The 18046-nt window shown below is 33.9% G+C and overlaps 1 protein-coding gene across 2 annotated transcripts; it reads right to left on the bottom strand.

The window, feature by feature from the left end:
- Positions 1-8647: 8647 nt before the first annotated feature.
- Positions 8648-16612, bottom strand: LOC134851402 (N(G),N(G)-dimethylarginine dimethylaminohydrolase 1-like). Of its 2 annotated transcripts, XM_063867469.1 has the most exons (6): positions 16495-16612; positions 13015-13204; positions 10739-10877; positions 10243-10404; positions 9721-9931; positions 8648-9052 (listed from the first exon to the last, which is right to left on the bottom strand). In XM_063867469.1, exons 2-6 carry the CDS (start codon positions 13102-13104, stop codon positions 8812-8814), a joined length of 843 nt encoding a protein of 280 aa, XP_063723539.1. In that variant the 5' UTR covers positions 13105-13204; positions 16495-16612; the 3' UTR covers positions 8648-8811. The 2 variants fall into 2 exon arrangements, with proteins under 2 accessions (XP_063723539.1, XP_063723538.1); XM_063867468.1 differs by lacking the exons at positions 13015-13204; positions 16495-16612 and adding an exon at positions 11132-12469.
- Positions 16613-18046: the final 1434 nt, after the last annotated feature.

Below are 18046 nucleotides of genomic sequence, written 5' to 3'. Positions count from 1 at the left end.
AAAGATCTGAATAAGCTTGCTATTAGGCGGATTTTTTCACAAAGTTATGCTCGAGGCAAATCGCATTGACAAATGATCAGTCGTCAAGTTTGCTTATTAGACTATCTTTGAACAATTAAATTTCACTTTTGAAAGTTATTAGAATTTTATCAATAATCTTTTGAAAGAGCAGTTTGGACCATCAGCATATTTTTCTTGCAATATATTGTGGGTTGTTCGGGTGCTTTCTAATAAAATTTAAGCGTTGACACTATGATTAATAGGCTAACTGTAAGGTTCTTTTTCCGAGGCACGGGCCACTTTTTAAACAAAACCTCTAAATTTCCAAACAGAAACTACTGTGTTATTTGTAGGAGTTGAAATATACTTCAAAACTGTTCTGCTTTCTGAGGCATTCCTTGGCAGATTTCCGTTAAAAATTTAAGATGCTCTCTCAAACGTAAAATACTCATAAATTACTGAGCTTAATTTTGTGTATATAATTGGTTTAAAAACGTTTTATTATGGTTTTGTTTTTTCATTTTGAAAATTCGCCTCCTTCCTGGAGAAAATAGAAGATTCGCCCCTGATCCGCCTCATAATTTCAAATCACCATGTGAAAGATCTTTAGTTTCTGTATTTCTAGGCTGAGTAAGGCTAAATTAGGAAAACCCAAAAAAATGAAGTTTCAATTTTTATTGCTGTTTTTTTTCTGACCCTGAAGCTTAAATCAGGTAGGTGCTAAAAACAACAATTGAGTTTTGCTGACACTAAAAAAGACCAAATAGTTACTTCAATTCAAGTGTGAATGTTTTGATTGTACCACGAATCTAAACGACATTACTTAACCCTTAAAACTACTCATTTCTACGTCAGATTTTAGTTTCTCACTAATTTCCATATGTAAGAACTGTTTACAAAAAATTTTTTAACCAAAAATGCTAATGTTTCTGACAAAAAAAATTTTTTACCAAAAAGCTATTGCGATTAAATTGCTCAAAGTCATCGATATTACCAACAATTTGGGGTTACTATAATTCTGACTTCGAGTCAGTAAATTATGGTTGAAATTAAAACCGAGTTATTAAAACTGCATTTAAATTATCAAAAGAGCAAATCAACATGATTGCGTTTTTTCAAAATTAAGTTTTCGAGTATAAATGCAAGCCCTTAGCTTCAAAACAGTTTTCATTCAGCAGCTATCTGACAAAAAATTGTTAAAGAAAGGATTGCATAGAACGCCGACAACACGGCAAACGCGAATTTACAAAGAACTATTTTAAATAGGTTCCAGCTTTAAGGTCAGATTTTTTTCAAGATATAAAGGTGGAACAGATATAGTAGGTGGAGCAGTAGGTGGAGCAAATAAAAATATTCAAAAATAGTAGGTGGAGAAGATATCTGCTGTTTTGATGCAACTATCAATGCGAATTAGAAATTTTAGGTGACCCTTGAGTCATGTTTTTGTTTAAACTTCGCAGGTAAAAATTTGTCTGAAATAATTTGTTTGATCTTTTTAACGAATTCTATCTGTTCCATTCTTTTGCAACCTTGTAACTCTGTAAGAGAAAAAACGAAGTTGTATTAAGTCAGAGTTGATAAATTACACATAACAAAATTTTTGAACTGAGCTTGCTCAAAATATGTCTCTTGATGACAAATTCACTGAAGTTGAAATAAATCAGTGATTCTGTTAAACACATCACACACATCTCATGTTGATTTAATAAATTTTATTCAGATTTGATTCCTCTTGCGTAATGTCAGCAAGTGTAATGATTTAATCAATAGATGTAATTAAAAAGCTTAAAGTTCTTTTAAAATTTTCCCTATGCAATGTAAATTGCAATCTTCTTCCAGCGCCGTGACAATTGAAAAATGAACAAAATTTCTTCAATCAGTTTTACATGATGTCTGAGCCGATTTTTCCCACCGTACACGTTAAAGAAAATTTAAACCCTTTTTTTGGGCTTATCTACCACACTATCAATTTTCGCATCATTAATTCAAAACTGCTTGGTTTTTTTTCATTTTTTACCAATCTGACAAGAGCGCAGACAAGAGCACAAAATTTTTGTCAATTTTTAAAAAAATAGACCAACGATTAAAAAAAACGATGAAGTATAGTCTTTAAAAAACAGCCTAATTTTTTCGCATAAATCAAGATTACTATGAAAACTCTTAAGTTCGTCTATAGCATGCTCAAAATTTGTTGCTTGTTAGACGGTGGTCATTGTTAATGGTTTAATTGGCACTGAGAAGTTTTTATCAAAAATGTATGAACCTGTTGCATGCAAAAGCAGCAGATCAATGAATATAAGGGAACTGATCATAGAACTCTTCGTGACTGAGTTTTTATTTTGATTCTTGGCTGAAATAGATAGGAGAGCGAGCTGTTTTTTGCTGTTTTTTTTCTGACCCTGAAGCTTAAATCAGGTAGGTGCTAAAAACAACAATTGAGTTTTGCTGACACTAAAAAAGACCAAATAGTTACTTCAATTCAAGTGTGAATGTTTTGATTGTACCACGAATCTAAACGACAATACTTAACCCTTAAAACTACTCATTTCTACGTCAGATTTTAGTTTCTCACTAATTTCCATATGTAAGAACTGTTTACAAAAAATTTTTTAACCAAAAATGCTAATGTTTCTGACAAAAAAAATTTTTTACCAAAAAGCTATTGCGATTAAATTGCTCAAAGTCATCGATATTACCAACAATTTGGGGTTACTATAATTCTGACTTCGAGTCAGTAAATTATGGTTGAAATTAAAACCGAGTTATTAAAACTGCATTTAAATTATCAAAAGAGCAAATCAACATGATTGCGTTTTTTCAAAATTAAGTTTTCGAGTATAAATGCAAGCCCTTAGCTTCAAAACAGTTTTCATTCAGCAGCTATCTGACAAACAATTGTTAAAGAAAGGATTGCATAGAACGCCGACAACACGGCAAACGCGAATTTACAAAGAACTATTTTAAATAGGTTCCAGCTTTAAGGTCAGATTTTTTTCAAAATATAGGTTTGGTGGAGCAGATATAAAGGTGGAACAGATATAGTAGGTGGAGCAGTAGGTGGAGCAGATAAAAATATTCAAAAATAGTAGGTGGAGAAGATATCTGCTGTTTTGATGCAACTATCAATGCGAATTAGAAATTTTAGGTGACCCTTGAGTCATGTTTTTGTTTAAACTTCGCAGGTAAAAATTTGTCTGAAATAATTTGTTTGATCTTTTTAACGAATTCTATCTGTTCCATTCTTTTGCAACCTTGTAACTCTGTAAGAGAAAAAACGAAGTTGTATTAAGTCAGAGTTGATAAATTACACATAACAAAAACTTTGAAGTGAGCTTGCTCAAAATATGTCTCTCGATGACAAATTCACTGAAGTTGAAATAAATCAGTGATTCTGTTAAACACATCACACACCTCTCATGTTGATTTAATAAATTTTATTCAGATTTGATTCCTCTTGCGTAATGTCAGCAAGTGTAATGATTTAATCAATAGATGTAATTAAAAAGCTTAAAGTTCTTTTAAAATTTTCCCTATGCAATGTAAATTGCAATCTTCTTCCAGCGCCGTGACAATTGAAAAATGAACAAAATTTCTTCAATCAGTTTTACATGATGTCTGAGCCAATTTTTCCCACCGTACACGTTAAAGAAAATTTAAACCCTTTTTTGGGCTTATCTACCACACTATCAATTTTCGCATCATTAATTCAAAACTGCTTAGTTTTTTTTCATTTTTTACCAATCTGACAAGAGCGCAGACAAGAGCACAAAATTTTTGTCAATTTTTAAAAAGATAGACCAACGATTAAAAAAAACGATGAAGTATAGTCTTTAAAAAACAGCCTAATTTTTTCGCATAAATCAAGATTACTATGAAAACTCTTAAGTTCGTCTATAGCATGCTCAAAATTTGTTGCTTGTTAGACGGTGGTCATTGTTAATGGTTTAATTGGCACTGAGAAGTTTTTATCAAAAATGTATGAACCTGTTGCATGCAAAAGCAGCAGATCAATGAATATAAGGGAACTGATCATAGAACTCTTCGTGACTGAGTTTTTATTTTGATTCTTGGCTGAAATAGATAGGAGAGCGATCAAGTTTGCATAGTTTAATCTTTAAGTATAACAGCTAAAATTTTTTGCAGAAATCAAGAATGCTGTGAAATTTTTTGCGTCGGTTCATAACATGTGCTTTGAAAATTATCTGAGTGTTATCTACTTGGCTCAGCAAAGTTACCGCAAAAGTGTTGGACAAAAGATTCCATTAAACTCTAATAGGCTTCCTACAATAAAAATATAAGTTTCCCGAATTTTCTGAGAAACTTGGACTCATTTTAAAAAAATTCTTGTTTCAGTTTTTTTACCCTAATGTCTTTTCCAACAATTATTATTTTTCATGCAAAGACCCGTACACTCTTTTTCTCAGAACTTTTTTTTCTAAAGTTTTCTGCAAATATTTGGGCCATTTTAAAAAAAACCAAGTATTGTAATTTTTTATTTGATGATTGAAATTTTTATGGACGATTTTTCGAAAAAAATTTTCATTGCAATTCGTTCTAGCTAGATGACTCGTCTCATTTAAGTTTCTTGAAAGATAAGACTCATTCTTCTTTAACAACCAACCTAAAAGTACTGTCTACAAGGGTTTTCCTGAAATAAGTAAAAAAATTTCTGAAATAATTTGTTTGATCCTTTTAATGAATTCTATCTATTCCATTCTTTTGCAACCTTGTAACTCTGTAAGAGAAAAAATGCAGTTGTTTCAAATCAGAGTTGATAAATTACACATAACAAAAACTTTGATTTGAGCTTGCTCAAAATATGTGTCTTGTTGAAAGTTTCACTGAAGTTGAAATAAATCAGTGATTCTGTTAAACAAATCACACACATCTCATGTTGATTTATAAAATTTTATTCATATTTGATTCCTCTTGCGTAATGTCAGCAATTGTAATGATTTAATCGATATATGTAATTAAAAAGCTTAAAATTTTCTTAAAGTTTTTCCTGTGCAATGCAAACTGCAATCTTCTTCCAGCGCTAATTATTCCGTTGCTAATTATTATGTTGCTAATTTGTTGCTAATATGTTGCTAATTATTCTGACCATATAAAAATGTAGCGGAACTTAGTATTAAGGCTTGTTTTTTTTCCACGCAAAATCAGGTACCAAAATAATTATCGAATGGGTCGAGTGATATATCATATTAAAACCCTTTTAGTCGTTATTTGAATAACTCAAAAAAAATTCTCAGCGTCGAAAAAAACCGGTTTGAAATTTTTGATTTTTGGTCAAATTTCGAGCTAATAAGTTGAGCTTGCAGGCTTTTGATGGCTTAGCTTGAGTTTGGTCGTTACTTAATTTTACTCGAGTAAAAGTGTTTTCTGGAAACTTTTAGGGCCATTTTAGGAATCAAAAACTTCAAAAGTGGTTAAAAAAAAAGCTGCAAAAATTTAGAAAAAGTATTGAAAGTTTTTCAAATTGCTTTTAAAATCTTTTTTCATTTTTGAGCCGTTTTTTAACAAATACTTGCTCGGTAAGGCAGCAGTATCCAGCTATCCTTGTTAGAAGATCCAAAAATGTATGAACTCTTCATGTCTTATTTTCATTTGTTTTTTGAATTTTGGACCTGTAAAAATATGTGAATATTATCTCTGAAAGCTTCTTATAGTCAAAATTTGGTTATATGGTCGAAAATTGCAAAAACTTCAATTTGCTGCGTGTTTTTATACGAGCAAAAAAAAACACTTTCTGCGCAAATATCTCGAATTGAAGATCAAACTACAAAACTCTATTAAGTATTGAATTCCTTTACTTGATAGGAAATTGAAGAGGAAAACTTATATCAATTGAAATAGATCAGTCAACCCCAATTTATTAAGGTTCAAAAAATAACTTGAATTACTTTTCTTTGTTGAGTTTCGAGGATTGTCAAAGTTTATTAAAATTGAGTCAAAGTTCTCAACGCTCTCAAAGAGGAATTCATAGTGGTTTCAACCGAGACTCGAGTCTTAGCAGTTAAGTGGAGGCTTAACACGGCAAGTTTGGTATCACTCAAAATTTGATTAAAAAAGATTGAAAAACAAAATATATTGAAATTAGTTGCTAATTAAACCAATCGCATTAATCAAAATTCAGTTGTCGTGTCTTATCAGTCGTAGCTTTGGTCTTTATTCGTGAGTTCTCGTCTCTTGAATTGGTCAATATTTGGTGTGTGATCTGGTGTTTGATCTTTTATCTCAGAGTGGGTACTTGAGGAGTCTGACTCGGCAGGTGAGGGATCCGTCTATCTTGTCGAACTCCTTGTTCTTGAGAGGAATGGCCTTGTCTCCGAACTTCTCCTGATATGCCTTGAAAGACTCAGGGTACTCTTCCTGGCTACAGTGCAGCACGTACCCATTCACGTAGATGCAGTTCGCAGCCCAGTCATCCGGCACCTCGAAGAACTCCACCTTGCTTATAGCACGCTCTTCGATGTTCCTTCAGAACAAAAAAACACTTCATATGCCAGCCTTTTTATAGGTCGACTAAATTGTTTTTTTCCCCTATAAAGGCCCTTTTAAGAACCACAACTTTGACCAGAAAAAAAAAGCTCAAAAGAAAGCTTTTTCTGAAAACTCAAAAAATCTGTTTGATCGAAAAAACGCGCGCGCAGCGCCCTCCAAGTTTTGCTACTGCATCCTTTTATATTTTATCCTCAATGAACGTAACAATCTGTGCTCAGTTATTACTAGCCAATGTAGAAGAAAACAATCCAATACAAAACAGTCCGGAAATTTTTAGGGCCTTTTTAGGAATCAAAAATTTCAAAAGTGGGGAAAAAAATTCTGCAAAAAATTAGAAAAAATATTTGAAAGTTTTTCAAATTGCTGACACTAAAAAGGATCAAATAGGTGCCTCAATTCGAAATTTTAAGTATAACTGCAAGCCTTTAGCTCCAAAGCAGTTTCCACTCAGCAGCTATCTGACATACAATTTTTAAAAGAAAAGATTGCATAGAACGCCGACAACACGGCAAACGCGAATTTACAAATAACTATTTGAATTAGGTTCCAGCTTTAAAGTCAGAATTTTTTCAAAATATTAAGACTTTGATCAATAAATTTTTCAAAAGCTGTATAAATAGTAGGTGGAGCAGATATAAATATTCAAAAAGAGCAATCTGCTGTTTTGAAGCGACTATCAATTCGAATTAGAAATTTTAGGTGACCCTTGAGTCATGTTTTTGTTTAAACTTTGCAAGTAAAAATTTTTCTGAAATAATTTGTTTGATCTTTGTGATGAATTCTATCTATTCCATTCTTTTGCAACCTTGTAACTCTGTAAGAGAAAAAATGGAGTTGTTTCAAATCAGAGTTGATAAATTACACATAAAAAAAACTTTGAATTGAGCTTGCTCAAAATATGTGTCTTGTTGAAAGTTTCACTGAAGTTGAAATAAATCAGTGATTCTGTTAAACACATCTCATGTTGATTTTATAAATTTTATTCAGATTTGATTTGTCTTGCGTACTAGCAGCAAGTGTAATGATTTAACCAATAAATATAATTAAAAAGCTTAAAGTTCTCTTAAAGTTTTTCCTATGCAATGCAAACTGCAATCTTCTTCCAGCGCTAATTATTCCGTTGCTAATTATTATGTTGCTAATTTGTTGCTAATATGTTGCTAATTATTCTGACCATATAAAAATGTAGCGGAACTTAGTATTAAGGCTTGTATTTTTTCCACGCAAAATCAGGTACCAAAATAATTATCGAATGGGTCGAGTGATATATCATATTAAAACCCTTTTAGTCGCTATTTGAATAACTCAAAAAAAATTCTCAGCGTCGAGAAAAACCGGTTTGAAATTTTTGATTTTTGGTCAAATTTCGAGCTAATAAGTTGAGCTTGCAGGCTTTTGATGGCTTAGCTTGAGTTTGGTCGTTACTTAATTTTACTCGAGTAAAAGTGTTTTCTGGAAACTTTTAGGGCCATTTTAGGAATCAAAAATTTCAAAAGTGGGAAAAAAATACTGCAAAAATTTAGAAAAAGTATTGAAAGTTTTTCAATTTGCTTTTAGAATATTTTTTTGTTTTTGAGCCGTTTTTTAACAAATACTTGCTCGGTAAGGCTAGCAGTATCCAGCTATCCTTGTTAGAAGATCCAAAAATGTATGAACTCTTCATGTCTTATTTTCATTTGTTTTTTGATTTTTGGATCTGTAAAAATATGTGAATATTATCTCTGAAAGCTTCTTATAGTCAAAATTTGGTTATATGGTCGAAAATTGCAAAAACTTCAATTTGCTGCGTGTTTTTATACGAGCAAAAAAAACACTTTCTGCGCAAATATCTCGAATTGAAGATCAAACTACAAAACTCTATTAAGTATTGAATTCCTTTACTTGATAGGAAATTGAAGAGGAAAACTTATATCAATTGAATTAGATCAGTCCACCCCAATTTATTAAGGTTCAAAAAATAACTTGAATTACTTTTCTTCGTTGAGTTTCGAGGATTGTCAAAGTTTATTAAAATTGAGTCAAAGTTCTAAACGCTCTCAAAGAGGAATTCAGAGTGGTTTCAACCGAGACTCGAGTTTTAGCAGTTAAGTGGAGGCTTAACACGGCAAGTTTGGTATCACTCAAAATTTGATAAAAAAAAAGATTGAAAAACAAAATATATTGAAATTAGTTGCTAATTAAACCAATCGCATTAATCAAAGTTCAGTTGTCGTGTCTTATCAGTCGTAGCTTTGGTCTTTGTTCGTGAGTTCTCGTCTCTTGAATTGGTCAATATTTGGTGTGTGATCTGGTGTTTGATCTTTTATCTCAGAGTGGGTACTTGAGGAGTCTGACTCGGCAGGTGAGGGATCCGTCTATCTTGTCGAACTCCTTGTTCTTGAGAGGAATGGCCTTGTCTCCGAACTTCTCCTGATATGCCTTGAAAGACTCAGGGTACTCTTCCTGGCTACAGTGCAGCACGTACCCATTCACGTAGATGCAGTTCGCAGCCCAGTCATCCGGCACCTCGAAGAACTCCACCTTGCTTATAGCACGCTCTTCGATGTTCCTTCAGAACAAAAAAACACTTCATATGCCAGCCTTTTTATAGGTCGACTTAATTGTTTTTTTCCCCTATAAAGGCCCTTTTAAGAACCACAACTTTGACCAGAAAAAAAAAGCTCAAAAGAAAGCTTTTTCTGAAAACTCAAAAAATCTGTTTGATCGAAAAAACGCGCGCGCAGCGCCCTCCAAGTTTTGCTACTGCATCCCTTTATATTTTATCCTCAATGAACGTAACAATCTGTGCTCAGTTATTACTAGCCAATGTAGAAAAAAACAGTCCAATACAAAACAGTCCGGTTGTTTAAGGTCGCCGGTGGGCGCGCTGCGCGCGCGTCGCCTCTTTGCGGTGATAACCGGCTCTGAATTTCGTATTAAGTCCTACCCTCTGTTGGCAAGCTCGCAACACGTTGGCGCGAATGCGGCGGTTACTTTTTCTTTATGTTTGCTGAACAAAGGACAATTCTCGGCCTGGCTGGCTTTTTAAAACAATTATTACTTGGGACAATTTTTCGGACTGTTTTGTATTGGACTGTTTTTTCGTGCAATTTCATACTTTTCCGGACTGCTTTGTATGGGACTGTTTTGTACAGACAGGATTCAGACAAGTGTTTCTACAAGTGGAGTCCTAAAAATTTTCATACATGTGGCAATAACTATGACAAAAAAACTCACTTTTTCACCCTCTGACTAGCCTCTGATTTGCCAATGGCCAGATATGGTCCGGAAGCGTATCTGGAGCAGTGGGTAATCAAGTGCAGCAGTCCCCCCTCTTCCACTGTGGGAATGGGGATGGGGGTGACGGTGTAGTCGGGGTATGCAGCCTGCAGTTGCCTCACTCCCTCCTCGTTCGTTCGCGTCGACACTCCACACAGAATCTCCTTCTCTAGCAAAAGATATGGGTAACTTGATTTGAAAGAAAGACAATATAATAGCGATCAATCTACATTATTTAATCTATATCAGAGGTTTGATCTTGGCTCTCCATCAGTCGTCACGTTTTCAAATTTTTATTTGAAAACGCGGCTTTCTTTGAAAACGTGGCTACAACTTGGCTTTCTTCAAGTTCTGTTTTGTCTATTTGACGATTCAAAGTTGTAGATTTGGTTGTAACGTTTCAAACTTTTGACGGTTTTTAATTTTTGACAGTTGAACATACAGTTGGACTCGTGTTGAATAGTGGCAGTGATATCTTACTTTCCCCTCCGAGGAAGCAGATATCTCCCCCATCCATGTACCCCTCCCCCGTCATCTCCACACACTTGAGGGTGGGGAAGTGTTTCTTCACAAACTCCAGCACAGCCCCCTTCTCTCCTCGCCTGGAGGGGTGTCCCGCCTGAGGGAAAAAGGCCACTCCGTCTAGAATATGACCCAACACATGTTTTTGCTTAGGATCTAACATCAGGGTTGGTCGAATATTTTATAGTAGACTCACGTAGAAACTAAGACTTAATTGAACTCAAACAACCATGTATTTTCCTGTAAATTTCCATAAGGTAGCTTTTCGATTAAAAAAAATTCCCCCAAAACCTTTGCAAAGCTTCAACATTTTGCTTTCAAAAATTTCGAAAATGCATTATTTCTAAGCAGTCAGCTCATATTTATCGTTTTTTAAATGATGAGTAGAAAATGATCTAATGGTTTCATTAAATTGATTGGTTTATGTAGTTATGTATGTGTTATTTTTATGCACCCAGGAAGAATACGGGGTCCTCGATGAAGACACAGTCGGGGTACTCCTCGTCCGCCTCCACTTCGTACAGTTTGAGGCCTACTTTCTTCACCACTTCCTTCGTGTACTCGTGCTCAGCCATCGCCCCCTCTATTTTCACCTGCAGTCACAACACAACAAATTAGCTGATAAGATAACAAACAAGAACATATTGTCCTTCCTGTCGAAGGAGTCGCAACAGCCATCTTATAATTTAATTGTACAGTCCAACTTGTAAAAAAAATACCACCTTTTTAATCAGTTAGAGAAAAATCTGTTCTTTCTATTTTGAGAGTTTGAGATTTTCGATATATTTTAGCGGATGTTCTAGCTATACAAAGAAACTTTCGACAAACAGTGCTTCTAAATACATACCGGTTCTGCGATGTTCTTGAGGGTTAGTCCATGGCCTACTCTAGCAGACACATTTCTCATCAACGCAATATTAATGGAATGAGACCCTTCAAAGAAACACTCATTATGTTGAGCCATAACTTACGACTAAGGGAAGTTTATTTTAAGGAATTGGATCTGAAATCGAACAATTGGTTAAACTAGGGATAACTAAGAGTGATTTTAACCAAACACCAGATTTTCAATTAACGAATGGTCACAGATATTTTGAAATTTGCAGTAGATTGTCATGTGTACAAATATTTACTAAATTGATAGTAGCTGTGAAAAGTCTCTGACTGCATTTTGAACTTATACTGTTGGTGTGAGCTGGTCTCACATGGCGACGCGTCCATATTGTATTAAAACTGAGTCTAGAGTAAAAAAACGCAGAAAACCACTGAAGATTGTAATTATCTCACCAAAGTGGAGAAAATTAGGAACTTCTTTTAGATCAAATATGACCTGAAGACGGCGTTTCTAACTTCGAGAAAAATCTAAAAGGCTTAGACGAATTTAGATTTGAAGCTAATTGGTAAAGCAGAGGATTTGGTTGAAAATCCACTTGATAAAGAGCATATATATGTATCAGTTGGTGACAGGTAATAAATAAAGCTGTCTTCAATTCCCCAGAAACCAATTGGGAATCTTAAAATACGAAAAAGGCCAATAAAAAAATGAAATCACTATATTCGCATCCTTCTTTTGCTGGAGGAAATCAAACAATAATAAATATGATATTTTTTAATATTGTCCCTGTAGTTCACCCGTTGCTCATGAAATCTTCTTCACCCATTTCATTATAATTATTCCTTGAACTACTTGTAATAGTAAGCAATGTGCAATTGAAATAAACTGCAACCAAAAAAAAGATAAAAACAGAATGGAATATACGATAACTTCTGAATATGGAAAATTGAGCCAGTAGTTTTTATTTTTTCCTTTATTATTAACGGTGCTAACGACAAGAGAAATACACAATATTTTAATAAAAAATTCACGGCACTTATTAATAGAAAATTTGATCTTCAATCTATTTTGAGCAACAAAAGAACTAACTTGCAATTATGCATATTTCCCAATCATAACCAACTTGCAAAACCACAAAAAATTCTTCCTGTTTGATATATTTGCTGTGCATATAAGATATACCTTGGTACATAATATACTTGAATAGCGTAAATGCAGCTTAAGTATTGCACTATCCCCGGTAGAAAATGGGAATAACGGTATTTGAAACAAGCAAGGGAAATGGGAACAAATTCAATATGCGGACTCGGGTATATTTGTCTGCTGCTGTGCTTTGCGCCCGCCCTGTCCTAATGGACCCTTGTCAACTCAGCAGTCAGCGAAGAGCCCTTCAAAAATTGGGTGGAAATTGCAAATGGAGGGCTGAGTTTCCTTTACAATTGACTGAGGATATATTCTGTTGTTATGCTGTATATTGCAAAATGCACTAAAATGGTTTCTTATCAATTCTCATTATTTATCCTTTAGGGTAATTATTAGGCACATCAGGGTTAAATGCGCCTCTACTTCTGGTGGAATGCCAACACCATCTTCCGAGGCAAAGTTTTAGTTTCTCCAGCTTCCCAGAAATAACAATCAGTTCGAGATACTGGCGGCTCACTCGAAAAGTATTCAATAATGATCATAATGTGATCACTAATTTTAAGGCTCTTCTATATCTTCTTAGTTCCCTCCATCAGACAGGCATTAGTTTTAAGGGGGGTGTGAGTCGGGGTCTAAAAGGCTATATATGAAGTTCATATGTCCTTGAAAACAAACAATTGATTTTAAAAAATCGACAGAGGGGAGGGGGAGGGCCTTTTCGAGTAGAACAGTAAAAAAAAACGTGTACTCACTGGCTCGTCGATCGGTCTCTGGGTCACGCCTGACACGCAAGACTTGGACGGTGCTCGCAACACTGCACAGTTGATCTCAATTTCACTCATTTTCCTGATTTTTTTTGGTTTTCGAAGTCAGTGAAAAGTCGTCGCTTAGTTCAGTCAGTCCAAACAGAATGATGCAGAAAGATGGTCGAAGTTTTCCCCGCTAAAACAGAAGTCAGGAATCAGACAGATAGATAGATGATACAGACATAAATTTAGCTGCTTCGCTCTTCTTCATGGTTTCTAAAAACGTCTATCATTAAGTTTTTGAAACAAAAAATTTCTGCACAAATAAGCAAAGAATGACTTTTCTTATACTCTTGCATTGAGTATGAGCAGCAAATTGTCCAAACTGGCAAACACCCAATTACAAACTCCTGTTTCTGTTCAAAAGAAACGGTCCTACTTTTTAAGTCTATGAAAATTGAGCTGCTCGGAAAACGCACGAACAAATCGACCCAGTTTTAACCCAAGTTTTTTTGGGGTTGTTTAGAATTTCAACACAGACAGGCAAAAATTAAAAGATACATCTAGCGCAGAGAAAATATAAAATAAATGAAAATGACGATTATTCTTCTGGCCATTGAAATTTGAATTCGGGTGTTTCCACTCAAAATCAGGTAACATAAATAATCATCGGAATGGGTTGAGTGATTTATTACAATAAAACGCTTTCAGTCGTGCTTCAAAAGTTTTTTTTCTCAGTGTCAAGAAAAACCCGTTTCAAATTTATGATTTTAAGTCTAATTTTGAGCAAATAAGGTGAGCGAGCAGGCTTACAATAGCTTATTTATGCTTAATTTAGGCCATAAAATTTTTTTTTACTCGAGTAAAGTTAGTTTATGAAAAGTATTTACGTTTTTTTTGGTTTTCTAGCCATGCTTCTACAAAAATTGTTTTCAAATTTGCCATTTTATTCCGACTGTCAAAAACGCCTTAACTCTGGAAAAAATTTTTTAAAAATTATTTTTAAGACTATGGTCGGAGCATTTTGTGCTACTTGCACAGTAACCGGTTATCATTTTTTTTTTCGAAAATTTATGATGCTATCGAACTTTTGCTGGAATTAACTGTTTGCAGGATTAAGGTTTTTTAAAAAATCAAATGACTAGAATATATAATATATCTTGGTATAAAAAAAAATAAAAAATGAGGAAGAAAGGAAAGTCCGGGACATTCTGAACTTTCCAGAATGTTCCGAGCACAGTTTTTTAAAAAAAAATATGTTTTTTCAAACTATCGTCGTTTTTTTTTCGGCGTGGTGGATTAGGCATATTAGGTATAAAAACTGGGGTACAAACAACGGTGATTAATTATATTAGACAGCCATACTAAAATAAGCAAAATGAAAAACAATTTTTGTTAAAAAAATCACTGGAAAAAAATTTATGAAATTTTTTTTTTTGAAATTTTGAAAGTTATGATTCCAAAAAGCGTTAAAATACTCAAAAAAAATTAACGTTGTCCAAATTTTCACGTTTTAAATTAGGCTATTACAAGGTTTTAGGCCATCATAAGACTGCTCAATCGCAATCGCTTTATTTGCTCGAAATAAGACAAATAATGAAAAATTTCAACCGGTTTTTCTCGACACTGGGAAAAAATTTTCAAAATTTTTCATTTTGCTTCGAATCAAAACTGTAAGGGCTTTAATATGATATATCACTCAACCCACTGCGATAATTTTGGTACCGGATTTTGCGTGGAAAACAAAAAGAAGAAAAAACTAAAACACACCCGAATACAAAGTTCCTCCCCATTTTCTATGGACGGAACAAGACAGATGCTATGTTTATTTAATTTTCTTATATAATCCTTACCATCAATTGATGTTTGGGGGAAATTGAACATCAATTGATTTGCATAGAACACCAGTGATACAGTAAAGCAATGAAAAGTGATATGTACATATTTGTTTGATTATTGCACATAATATATAAGAAAATAAATTGAGGAGCTGTGATCCTAATTTTTATCCTAGCACTTTGAGGCATCTGATTTTTATGTGAAAATAAAAATAGATTTCAACCAAAAAAATAAAGGCAACACCAAAAAATAAAGGCAACACCAAAGATTTCAACCAAAAAAATAGGCAAATAGTTTTTAATTTTATATCATTGTGGAAACATTTCAAATCATGTATATATTCTCGGGTTGATAAAAAAAAGGTTAGTCAGACAACTTTGTTCAATGTAAAAATGATTGTCATACAATTCCATTCTATTTTTTAGAAGAAAGTAGTTGTATGAAAATAGTATGAGTAGCATTTTTTTCCAATAAAAGAATCGTATGACAAGCAGTTTCCCATAGATTGAACGATTTTTTTATATTTTGCTGTAATTTTTGCGCTCAAAAACAAATATGTGCTGAGATAAGCAAACCAGTTGCTTAAATGGCATGAAAATGGTTTTTAATCTACGCAATGAGATATACCAGGAAGCGTAAGCTACAGAATCTCACACAGTATTATACGAAAAAAGTAAGATTTTGTATATGGCTCTAACTCCTATATTTTGAAAACTTCAGTGGTTGAAAATTGAGGTCTATTTTTGGACAGATAGTCAGGCTGAACTTGTTGCTTGTGTACTTTTCCCTAAAACTTATCCTGATTTTTCTTTAAAAAATGTCTGTGATACAAGAGAAATTTTCTCGATTTTCGTTGTAAGCAATAATTTATCGCAAACCAATTTAATCAGGACTCATTGCTTCAAGGAAACATTCAGGCTCGTTTCCACATTTACCCCGCCTTTCAATTTTCCTAATTTTGTAGTTGTTCTACGTTTTATTACGGCTAAATGCGTGATGTTACGATGTGAACAAATTTGAAGTACAAATATGTTCAGTTTTGTTATTTTTTTAGCCATGCCAAGTTTCCTTGCCTTATGACAATGTTCAAATAGTTTTCAAAATTAAAATTGACAGTCGGAGGTAGAAAAGAGCCTATGGACAAATCTACTTACCCCCGCGAGTGGCGATTGTTGAAAAAAAAACATTTTGAACATTTTTAAAAAGCTCTCCTTAAACAAAAAAAAACTTCATTGTCATGAAAAAAAATTAATGCAACTATTTTTGGAAAAACATGCTTCCACTTTTGATCTTTTTATGACTTAAAATGGATGTCCTGAAATAGTTCTAAAGGCAGAACTTTTGGGCTGTGAGCGAACCTAGTTCAAAATCCTGAGGAGATGGTGTTGGGGCGACCGCCTTATCATCAAAAATTGCTACTCGCGTATCTACAAGGAAAAAGGACAATTTTTTTTTCTTCAACTCATTGATCATTTTTCACTGATTCCTTAATTAGAGCAATTATGCTTAATGTTCTTGTGTGCAAGGAACTTTTGCTCAGCGCCACGAGAGCTCGGTCTGAAAAAGTATGTAACAAAAATGAGATCCTCTATCATCCAGACGAAGCCACAATTTTAAAAAGTTAAAAATTTGATTTTACAAACTTACCAAGTTACAATATGATTTACCAAGAAGTTTAATTCTTTGGCCCAATAATTTGTTTTTATTTCCAGATACAAGAAGATCAACTTAAACTTAGGCTGTCTGATTGAAAACTGGACAGAAAACCTCGTTCTCGCTATTTGGCGTGTTTATTTAGCCTGCGAGATAAGCACCTTAGATCTTTGAGTTCCCCTTGAACCAATCATCTCTTATATATATTTCAGGCCAATTATGGCTGTCATCCATTAGCTTACATTGATTTTGGCCCACTTGGTAAATAGAGATTGCCTCTATGAACTTACCATGAACTTTTGTTCACACACCATTTTACTTTTGTTATATCCTTTCGCACCTCCTCTCGCGTGCATACATATTTTGTGATTCATTTTCCGTTCTGTCGCAACTTAAATGCGTCGTCATGATTGTTCGCGTGTCGCAATTTAAAGTCGGATCATCCGAACGCTCACGCCATTTTTGTATTGCAACATAAGGGATGATGCAACCTTAACCTTTCGTCGAATTCCATGTAAGCGTTTAAAGTTCAAGTAGTGGCACTGGGCAATGCTTTTCGCTTTATTTTCAGTCAAAATGGTTTCCCATTTTCGAAGTTTTAAGTTTTTTAAAACAAAACTAGCTTAATGTATAACTGGGTTTTTTGGAGAAGTTTTATGCAAAGACGCTTGGCAATGAAAACAAATCAAAACAAGAAAAAACTCATAAATTCTAATCATAAATTTAAAAGTGCCACGGATGCGCAATTTCAATAATGCAATTTTTTAGTAGAAAAAATTCTGACTCCAGTCAAGGAGATCAGAGCTTGAAACAAAAGCATCTTTACTTCACAAGAAAAAATCTCAACAAAAAATTAATTTGAAAAACTCTACAAAGATTATTGGAGTACAGACACTTGGTAATGGGAAAAGACAAAAAAACTACAATTCTTTCTGCCCATCATAAAATTTTAAAAAATTCTCTATTGTTTACAAAAAAAAGACCCCGAAATTGCGCAAGAGCTTTTGTCCACTCCCCCCCCCCCCCCCCCACCTCTTATTCTCAAAAAATTAATTTCTATGTTTGTTTAACGTGTTATTATGGCTAAATGCGTGTCGTTACGATGTGAAGTATGAAGAACAAATCTGTTCAAAATTGTCAGTTTGTTCACCATGTCAAATTTCATTGCATTATGACAACCTTAAATAAGCTTTTCGAAATTAAATTTGAAAGAGGAAAGTGGAAAAGAGCCGATTCAGTTTCCAGTCAAAAAGTTCCCTGCAACATGAGTGGTTGATAGAGCCTTTGACCCCTTTATCTGCTGAAGAATTCCTTTGCAAGTATCACACCAAAATTTAGTCCAGACAATTAAAAACATAAACAAAACGTAGCCGAGATCGTTGAAACACACAGAAATTTGCCGAAAGATATGAAACATACCAAAAACTAGTTGAAACGGAGATATATAATTTATTGCGAAAGTCGAAACATAGTGGATTTTGGTCCAAAGTTGCCCACCTCGTGGCTGATTACCCCCATTGAAACATTTTGTATTTTGATGAATCTC

The sequence above is a fragment of the Symsagittifera roscoffensis genome, chromosome 7 (genome assembly GCF_963678635.1).
Source record: "Symsagittifera roscoffensis chromosome 7, txSymRosc1.1, whole genome shotgun sequence".
In the NCBI taxonomy this organism is placed as follows: Eukaryota; Metazoa; Xenacoelomorpha; order Acoela; family Convolutidae; genus Symsagittifera; species Symsagittifera roscoffensis.
Note: the sequence above shows the minus strand (reverse complement) of the source record. Positions and strands in the feature narration are given on the sequence as shown.